The sequence below is a fragment of the Primulina tabacum genome, chromosome 11, assembly GCF_025594145.1.
Source record: "Primulina tabacum isolate GXHZ01 chromosome 11, ASM2559414v2, whole genome shotgun sequence".
Classification (NCBI taxonomy): domain Eukaryota; kingdom Viridiplantae; phylum Streptophyta; class Magnoliopsida; order Lamiales; family Gesneriaceae; genus Primulina; species Primulina tabacum.
Window position 1 is genome coordinate 18,980,644 of NC_134560.1, and position 10,708 is coordinate 18,991,351.

General features: G+C 34.9%; 1 protein-coding gene across 1 annotated transcript in view; it reads left to right on the forward strand.

The window, feature by feature from the left end:
- The window catches only part of LOC142519680 (uncharacterized), a 67,200-nt gene extending 64,955 nt beyond the window's left edge, over window positions 1-2,245 (forward strand). The window contains exons 34-37 of the mRNA XM_075622712.1: window positions 273-424; window positions 575-645; window positions 1,009-1,165; window positions 1,938-2,245. Coding sequence (XP_075478827.1) covers window positions 273-424; window positions 575-645; window positions 1,009-1,165; window positions 1,938-2,105 — 548 coding nt within the window. The 3' untranslated portion in view covers window positions 2,106-2,245. The remainder of the gene's footprint in view (window positions 1-272; window positions 425-574; window positions 646-1,008; window positions 1,166-1,937) is intronic.
- The last annotated feature ends 8,463 nt before the right edge of the window (window positions 2,246-10,708 follow it).

A 10,708-nucleotide genomic window follows, 5' to 3' on the forward strand; every position in this document is an offset into this window, starting at 1 on the left:
GTAGCTTAAATTTTTAATGAGGTGATCATAGATATGATGTTTTAAGAACCTGTTTGATGGGAGGTTCAGGATAATAGTTTCACATCAAACTATTCAGAAAAAAATGTTTTATTATCCAGGGACATAGAAAGAATACCACACAAGACTAGCGAGCTTCTTAAAATATTTAGTGTCTGCTAATAGCTTAAGCTTTGAGATGATGTGGTTATTCAATTTTCCTCTCAGCTGATTTTCCCTAAAAATTAAAATCATCACTTTGCTCCCAAATGCAGATATGGAAAATGAAGATCAGCTTCTTGATCAGTTGCTACATTCAAGGGGAGTGATAGCAGAAAAGTTAAAAACAAGCAGACAACAGATTCTCATTTTTGCTTCACTTATTGATCGAATACCTAATCTTGCTGGATTGGCACGAACTTGTGAGGTGCGATATGCAGAATCTTGGTACTTTACATTGTTTTTTGTGCCGTCATGATTCTGACTATCACATTTCCCTTATTTCTGCACTTTGGAAGCTCAATTTATCATGTTGCTCTCTACTCTTGTTGTATATTATTCTCTTAACTCGTGCCAGGTGTTTAGAGCCGCTGGACTAGCTATTGCAGACAAAACCATATTGACTGACAAGCAGTTTCAACTTATAAGGTTCTGATCATTATTTTTTCTTTTTTTATCTTGTGGTTTCCAGTTCTCCCAATTTTTTTGTAATAGACCTCTTGTCTAGCCGTTTTCAAATATTTTAGATGAAGGTTGTATTTTTGTTTCTGGAGCATCGTGCATCCATAATTCTTTTCAGTTTCTGATGACCTTGTTCGCCTTGCTCGAGTTTCATATTTTAAAACTGACAATTATGCTTTGTTGAAGACCATTGTGTTCAACTGCGACTGTTCGTCAGTCTTTTTCTTTCAAAATTCTATTGGTTTGTGTATAACAGAAATTCAAGAAATCTCATATCATTTGAGTGTGTGTGGTTCTTCAACCTTAGCAGCTTTGCCATTTAATTTTCAGTGTGACGGCAGACAAATGGGTTCCTATTGTGGAAGTACCACCAAGAAACATGAAATTATTCTTGGAAAAAAAGAAGAAAGAGGGATTTGCTATCCTTGGTCTGGAGCAAACGGCAAACAGCATAGCACTTGAGAAGTACAATTTTCCTATCAAAACGGTAAGTTGGCCACACCAGCTTATCGTTTCGATCCATCATTCCACTGGACGATGATATAGTGTTGAAATGATGAATATTATTTGAATTATAATTTAAAATAATGCTTCGTATGATATTTTCAAGGTTTTGCTACTGGATAATATGCTGGGCGTTCCATTGAAAGTAATTAAAATTGGAATTCATTTCAATGGCTATGCTTTAGTAGTTGGTGAAGGAAATAATTGAGTAGTTTTCTGTGTTTACTTAGTCACAACTTGGGTTGAAATTAGTTGGAATTCAAATTGCATTCAGAAAATTGAATTTGATATCATCAAAAAGTTGGTCTTTTGATTCAATTTAATAATTTATGTTACTTGGAGTATTTTGGTGGTCTCAAGGATACAAAATGATCTCATCTTTGTAGGAGTGCGGACAATTGTGTTTTAATGAAGGATAACTGAGTTGTTGTCCCTTGAGCATTTGTTCACTGACATGTAGGCATCATGATCAAACCATATAATTCAGATAATTCAGTTGTGTCATTTTTCCTTTCCTTATTATTGCTTTTGATGTACCTCATTCAATTTTCTCATTCCAGCACCCCATTTAGATTCTGGAGTTGAAAAAGGTAAGCTAACACATGGATTAGTGAACAATGACTACATCAACGTTAGTTGCCCGAATCATTCATCTTTTTAAGATTTGCCATGGTGCATCTCCTGAACAATCTATAATAGACATGCTGAGTTTAGAATCTCATAGAACATGGCATTCATTGTTCATTGTTTCACAGGTCTTGGTTCTTGGGCACGAGAAGGAAGGAATACCGGTGGACATAATCCATATATTGGATGCTTGTGTGGAAATTCCGCAGCTTGGAGTGGTGAGGTCCCTTAATGTTCATGTCAGTGGTGCCATTGCACTTTGGGAGTATACTCGACAGCACCGAAGGCTACAGTAAAATTTGATTTGCCCTCTCTCATTTATTTTACTGCATTGTCTGACCAAATCAGCGTACTTTATTTGGTTTAACTCGTTAGATTTATCATAAATCTTGAGATTTTTTATAATTGTTTAGAATGAAGTTTGATATTTTACTTGGTTAGCAAGTGAAATATTTTCATATCATATAGCGTACGTTGTTTAATTACGACAAAAAATTCGAGTTACAAATTAGTTTTAAACGAAAACGGATGTGCTCGAAAAAGGCTGCGAGGATTGCATAAAACTTCAAAAACTACAACATATGCAAGCCAACCGATGCAACCTTGGAGCTAGCTAACGCAGTACCTTGTTGCCTTAGATGAACACTCATAGCATGTTGACATATTATATTTTCCACAAACAAAAATAAAAGGCTCGGAGGGCTTGATATACAGACAGCATGACATGACCAAAATTAAATCTCTAGTACGTATGAAAGTTGACATAATATGAAATGCAATGAACGGAGTGTAGGTAAAATAATATTATTGAAGTACTGTTTTCATCAACTTGTATATCTTACACTCACAAAATCATGCAACGCAAACTTTTCTATACACAAGATAAACTTCATGATACTAGGATGTAATGATAATACCATGATCTTGTTAAACATCACAAAAATTATGTTTATCCCATTCTTACACCTAGTTAACTACAAAAAAAAAAAAAAAAATCATACAATTGTTTGATTGTTGCTCGCAAGAAATAAGTAGTCTATGTAAGACATAAGAATCTAATCTAAATGTTATTTTCTTATATGCAATTCATTTTTAACAATCCCACTCAATATATCTTTCCGTATGTAATCAACACATATAACCATGCAACATATCCATGGTTCTAGCTGCTCCAAAGCTATCCATTAAACTTCCACCATGTGTCTCTTTAGCAAGTAAGTCATGCTAAGATGTATGTAAAATTAAAAATTTATTCACCTCAAATAAGTAACTATCAAGTACATAAAAATTTCACATGCAACAACTATGCAATCTCAGACACCTCACTAGAATTTAATTCTACTATTATAAATCCTTATTACCGCTAAATCTCATCAATTTAAAATTTTTTGAGAAATCAAATTCAATAATATTTAAGCTTAATGCATGAAATTTCTCGCAGCTCTCAAATTCATAAAAATTAGGGAAAAAAGTTAGAAATTAAATAATATCTATTAAATTGCGTATTCGCAACTCTTTGTCCCAAATTTTGAAAACAAAACATCATAGAATTAAGATTGGAGGTAAAACATGCCTCATGGTAGTTACATAGACAACCACTCTTAGCTCACTTTGATTACTTTGAAATCAGACGGATCAACCCATTGTATTTTCCCATCATCGAAACTCGTTTGTCTCCTCATCGTGACACCTCCAAAATCCGGCAAAGAAGAAATAAAAATGCTCGGGATTGAACGACTATATTATGAAAATATGGTAAAATCTTTTTGTAAAGAAGTACTTTAAGAGTTTATGCAAAATCAACTCTATCTCAATCTCACTCTTTTGGATCATATATTTATTTTTCCACTCTTTTTTTGAACTCTTTTTCCTTTTCTTTTCTCTCATTTTTCCATCGCATTCGACCTCTTTCTCTCTTTTTTAATCTCTTTTCGGCCTTCTCATATTTTTTTCATTATCACTATCTTTTTTTCCGCACTTTTTGAAATTCCAATTGATCCTCAAGAACTTGTTTTTGAGCCAACTGAAAAAATGGATTGTTCCTCAAAATTCACCTTGGCTATTCTCCTCATCCATAGTGTGCATATTAAGAATTTCTTCATCATCTAATTATTCATCTTCCACCACATATTGTTTAACACCCGCATCATCAATCGATGGACTATCATTATCCTCAAATTTCTCAACTTCAACTTTATATTCAAGATCAACTAAAACTTTTGATTCAAGCTCTACTTGATAATCCACCACTATCACCATCTCACTTGGATATTGGCTAATATTATGTCTAATTTCTTGACACCAAGAACATATAATATCACAAGTACAGTATTGAAATTTTTAGATGTACCTTGATATCCATGCTTGGGAACTTCATGATTTTAATCCATCAATTCAGCTGACACTATCACTACTATTTTCTCCTCCATACTCGACCTCCATATGGATGCCAAGGACACCTCATACAAGTCGCTTCCACCACTTCTATCAACTCCTCTATCGTAGTTATTAGGAATAAAATGTTTCATCATTACTATTTTCATCTCATCTCAAGTGATTATAGGCAATTTCTAGTATCTTCTCCTACCCAACACTAATTGATCCACCAAGTAATTGCATAGTCGTTAAACTCCACTACAAGCTCGTTTTACCTTCTTACATTCTGAATAATTTTGGATCTCAAAAACAAAATACATCATCCTCTCCCAATCAAGATACTCTTTTGGATCGGCTCTCCCAATGAAAGATGGGATTTTTATTTTAACACCATTTAAACTATAATCTTCACGATTTCTATATCTATGACTCTCATCACATTGCCTATCTGCCCCAATCCAAGCATGATTCTGTATCCCGCATCAACACTTCTGTAGCTTCTATTCTTGTCAATTCGCTTATCATACATCTGTTTCTCCTTGCATCGCCTATACTTTTCACGTAAAGTCATAAACTCACTCGACCACATTCTTCTCAACTCCCAAGAAATTTTGAAATTGAAGATCATTCGACATGTTGTACCTACAAGAAAAGCTAGTAGCAAACAATAAAATAAAAGATAAAGTTTCATCACCACAAATCCTCACAAATCACTCCAAACAAAAGCACTCACACTCATGTATTCAATCAAATATTGAGAACTATCTAAAAGGGTGTAGTTAAATTTTCCAGCTTGTGTGCATCAAACTTCGAAGTCAAACTCTATGACAGTTGAAAATTGACTCACTTGGAGTGCACAGAAACAAATTAAATTGGAAGACTCTTTAAGGACTAGAATATGACTGAAACACTCAAAGAAAGAATTTAAGATGCTAAGGATGGAAACTAAGAAAAGTTCGAACTTAGGGTATATTGATGTCAGTCGTGCCATCAATTCAACGAACAACAACAATTTGAGTTATTCAGGGAATGTAATGTATAAAAAATATCAAAAACATGGCCAATCAAACCTGTTTTATTTTCTTGTAAAAACTTAGTCCCAATCTGTGAAACAAGTGTTGTAAAATCCACCCATAAACTAGATTGTCTAGAAACAAAGAACAAAAAAATAAGAAACAATTCATCTTTAAGAGAACTTCCAAAGAACTTGTCCTTGGAAGTGCAATTTAAGACAATCGACAAATGACACAAAATGTTGCATTTTGATAAGTTTGATTTGATGAACACACAATAAACACAAAAAACATGAAGAACAAAGTTGAACAAATAATATTCTGAATAATAATCTATAAAATTTCGTTTTTTTTACAATGTATATGCTAAAGATAAGAATTAATATAAAAATCAAAAGTTTTCCTAGAAAATGCCAATCAGAGTTTTCTTAGTTCCTTCGAACCTAGTATCCATAGATTTTAGGTCGGTCACAAATATTATAATTATATAAGGAATCTTGGGAACGTAAAAGATGATAATTACGAACCAAAATTAAATAGATAATTTTGAAACAATGCCTAAATAATTCTATAAATTTGTGCCCTAAACCCACGACCACTCGGGTGTTATGCAAGTAATGCATGCACACAATATTCTCGCCAAACACCACTTGATCAACTTGGACTTCAACAATATTCAACAAACAACCTTTGGAGTTTCCAAAATGTTTGTCATGCACGAGGTCCCAATCGCGCCCTCAATTCTAAGACCTAGTTAGCACCAAAATAAAATTCATACACGAACTAGACCCGATCACACCCTGGATTCTATGAAAACAAGCAACGTATATTCGCCCCTAAATCACATAGTTTAGTAACTAATATCATAGATAAACAACTGATCTCAAACAATCTTTCAAAGAACTCGTCCAATTGACAATGCGAATGAAGAAAAATCAAAAACACCACAAAGTTATTAAACTTTGAAAAGTTTGATTTGATAAAACACACAAAAGTGTGAAACAAAAGACAAAGCTTTTAGAAAGAAAATTCTCAATTTCATTCAATAATTTATAACTTGTTTTAAAATAAAAATAAGGTAACAAAGCAATAAAAAATCATAAGGTAGGGTTTCCATGTTGAATTTTGCATTGCGGTCGCTAGGGCTGGCGTTTTCGGGCACTGGGGCTCGCTATTCTCGCACTGAGGCACGCTGCTCTCGGCCTTGGGCACTAGGATGGGTGAAAAACTCCGCTAGGACATGACTGACTCGGCCTTGGGCATTGGGGCGAGCGAAATATGCGCTTGGGAGCGCCTGTCTCTGCCTGAATGCTTACTTTTTGGTCATTCAACACTTGAATGACATTATAATGGCCTCAAACTTGTCTGGTATGCTCTGGGTAGCTCGTCATGAATTTTTGATGAGCTTCCTTGAACTTCTTTCCAATAGTTAGCTCACAACATGTAACGTACCGTACTTTCGAACTATTTAAAATTTACGGAAAAATAAAAATTTTCTTGAATAAGAAATAAATCCTCAAAATTCGGTTTGAAATAAACTGTCCATCCAAAAGTATTTGCAATAAAGTTGGCTAACAAAAAGTACTTGTTTAAACATCGTAAAACAAAACATGAAATCATAGTAATTGAAACATTTCATAAAAACTTCAAAACATGGGCGGTCCTCGGGTTTAGCCTCCTGCTCAGTCCAAGCCAGCTCACTGGTCCCCACCCCTCGTCTGCCTCAAACTCATCCTCACCTGCATCGATCAAGTCTAGTGAGTCTGAAGACTCAACACGTATAAACTGAAAGTAACGAGTAATACGTAATAAAACCACATGCAACTTTAAAATAGAGCGTACATACTTGAAACTTGAACGTGCATTACGACTGCTTGAACATACATACATATTATAGACGTGCCATCAACATAAAGCTTTTCATAAACATTCTTGCATGCTTGTACATACATAACTTCATCATTTTGCGTAGAGATATGTTTCAAAGCAAGTGACCAATACATAGATACGCCTGATCAGACTAAACCACAATACTGGGCTGGCAGGGAAAGTCCACTACCACATACATGAGATCCCTGTTCATGCTTTAACGGGTGGATTGATCCTTGGTCATGCTTTACCGCTTTCCAATCCTGATCTAAACCCGTTCATGCTTTAACGGGGTGGAGAGATCCTCGGCCACGTTCACCGACTTCCAAACCCATACATAATTTGGTCACAAGACATTTAGCATACCTCAAAAACGTAAAAGTATTTTTTTTTGCAGGTCGAACATACTTACTTGGCGTTGAGGGATTCGTTGGATCTCGCTTGGGGGCCACTGCTGCAACATACTAACATGAATTCGAATAACTTATCTTGCATAGCTTAGACGTAGTTAATCGTGCTCCCCCACAAACTTGACAATTTTCTTATGACATTCTAAATCTCTCGGGACTCGACCTTGTTTAATTATCGCACTAACCGAAGACCTCGAACCCCAAAGCAAACAATAAAATATTCCTCAAATACGAAGTACACGGACCCCGTGCCTGGGTCCGTGTACCTACTGTAAAGACATAATCGAAAAGAAAGAACGGCACGGACCCTGTGCCAGGATCCGTGTAGACTCAGAATTTTGACACCTCGAAGAAAACAAAGGCACAGACCCCGTGTAAGGGTCCGTCCCCGGGTCCGTGTACCTGCGGGAGGGGCAAATCACGAAGATTCCTATGCTTGAGACTTAATCTCCCTAACTCGATCACCCCGACCATGAATCGACACCTCGAGTCCCATCCTAGGCCGCTATGGCAATGACTCAATCCCCTACAAACACCCCAAAACAACTACGCCTTACAAACAACGCAACCGAATCCGTGAATACGACATTTGACAACAAAACAATTTTTACGACTACTCATCCTCTCAAGTGCCTAACGACACGAAAAGAAACACCAATAACCATCCCAACATCGTTCTCGACATACCTAAATGCAGCAGCGATCACCCGTCGATCCCCAACGAAGCCTGCAACAATAAAACTTCAAGAACACATCAAGAACACATTTTTCAGAAAACGCAGTTTGAGCAGTCCCACGAAAATGGTCATAACTCACTCGTTTCTTATCCAAATATTTTGAATTTTATATCAAATCGAAGGTATCAAAAAGTACTACGTTCACGTGTTGAAAGTTTTCCCAAAATCTTGACCGAAATACCGCAGTAATTCAAAATACAGTAAAGACGAAATTCAGAGATCTAAAAACGTTCGAAAATCGATTCGAAAAGTTTATGCTCAAACTTTACACATCATACACGGATTTTTACGCATAAAAAACAACACAACACATAATATGACAAGATCTACCCAGGAAAAAAAGAATATACGTGTCTTTGATATTAAAATTTACCGAACCGATGACACTGACGCGGGAAGGAAGCGAGGGTTGATCCGAGACGATCGTGTAACGATTTTCTTGCAACAAAAGTGACGAAAATTTGCTGGAAATTGTGGGGAATGGGGCGGCTGCTCTTCCTTCTAAGAACCCTAGGTTTTGCTCTCAAAATAAAAATCTGAATTGTGGAATAAAATGTGTGTGTGTGTGATATCGGTACTAGTGTGTGTAAAAATGTGTGTGTGCATGAGTTTAGTAATTAGGGAGGTGATTATTGAGTTAATTGGCTAATTAAAAATATTAGTAACAACTAAACCCACTACAAAATATACTAACACCTCACTAAAATACTAACAATAAATTTAAAATGCTATCCCACTTTAACTTAATAAAATCCCTCAATTTAAAAATTAAAAATGCACATGTGCTAGACTTCAAAAGTTTTAAAAAACTTAAAATCACTAAATAAATGAATAAGGCTTTTAAAATACAAAAAACTTATAAATCATTTAAAATGCCCCAATCCTGACTTAAAAATAAAATACCACATTAAAACTGCCAAAATCGTCACCGGTCTCTTTTCCTCAATCCCGCATCGAATAATCGCATGAAATATGAAACTCGAGAAATATTTTAATGTGCATCACATAGACATGAATACTTTAAAATAATATCATTTCATAAAACATGCATCACTAAAAATCATTTTAAAATTAAATAAATAATTTAACAATTAAATAATTGCATGGGTTATATGTGTATTGATTTTGGGTTCTACACAATACTCGATCAAATTCATATCATACTCCCCTTCTTCAAAAAGATTTGTTCTCAAATCTTTGCTACCTACACAAAAACGAAGGAAGTACGTAATAAAAAAAATATTATATTATCAACTTGCTTACCTCTCAATTCTAGTCTATAGGTTCTATCACCCACGTTCTCAGTCGATCACCACTTGGAGCCCTAACTCCATGGTTGTCTTCACCATATAATCATCAACTTCACCATACACCAAATAACAAATGACACCAAATCTTTAAGCTTTGAAAACAAGTAACGTGTATTCGCCTATAAATCATGCGGTTTAGTAAAAACTAACACAGATAAAACAACTTATCTCAAGCGAACCTTCAAAGAACTTGTCTGAGTGAAGTACAATCGACAAACACTATAAAGTATTAAACTTTGATTTGATAAAACGCACAAAAACGTGCTCAAAGCCGAAGCTTTTTTGTTGAGAGAAAAACTCACAAATTCATTCAATAATTATCAATATCCATCATGAACAAAGACATTATAATATTCATCCATGCATTCTTTACAACCATCATCAAAAAAATAATAACCATGCAAATAGGACACACTACATGTACTATCTATGCAATCCTTTAACACATCACATTCCATCAATTTGGCAACCCGCGAGAAGTGGAGCCCTTGTTCTTAGGGCAATATGCCGCCTTGTGACCCTCCTGCCCGCAAATAAAACACTTGAAAGTCCCCCACATGCACTTGCCGAAGTGGAACCGATTGCACTGCTTGCATGGCTGACGGTCCTCTGGCTGAGGTGTCCCTGGCACCTGAGGTGATTGATAAACATAAAAATTGTACATTAATTAAATGTTCTATAATATAAATTTATAGTTTTTGTTTTATTAAATGTTTAAACATTATACATTTTATAATAAATTGTATAAAAAATAAGTTGTTGTGTAATTATAAGTTTTTATTATTTTTACAGGTTCGATAAAACAAGAATAACTTTGGCGTTGCAAATGAGATTAAGATGATTCTTGGACCTGTAGAAAGTTGATAATAATATCTACAGTATTGGTGACAAACATGAGATAAAAATCTACTCACAATTGGGATCAAATTAAGCAACAAGTAAAGTTACCAAAGTGTAATGCCTGAAGTAATATCACAAGTTGTTGATTTAGTAATATGAGATTACTAAATAATTAATGATTTTCAAAGAATGAAATATGACATATTTTGGTCATATGAAGTCCAAATGATTTGAAATTTGGATATAACGTAGAAAACTCAAAGATATAGAAGTTTCATGTTTTGAGTTTTGAAAATTTATCGTTTGACTGGTCCAAATGGATATACCGATGTTAAATATTATAT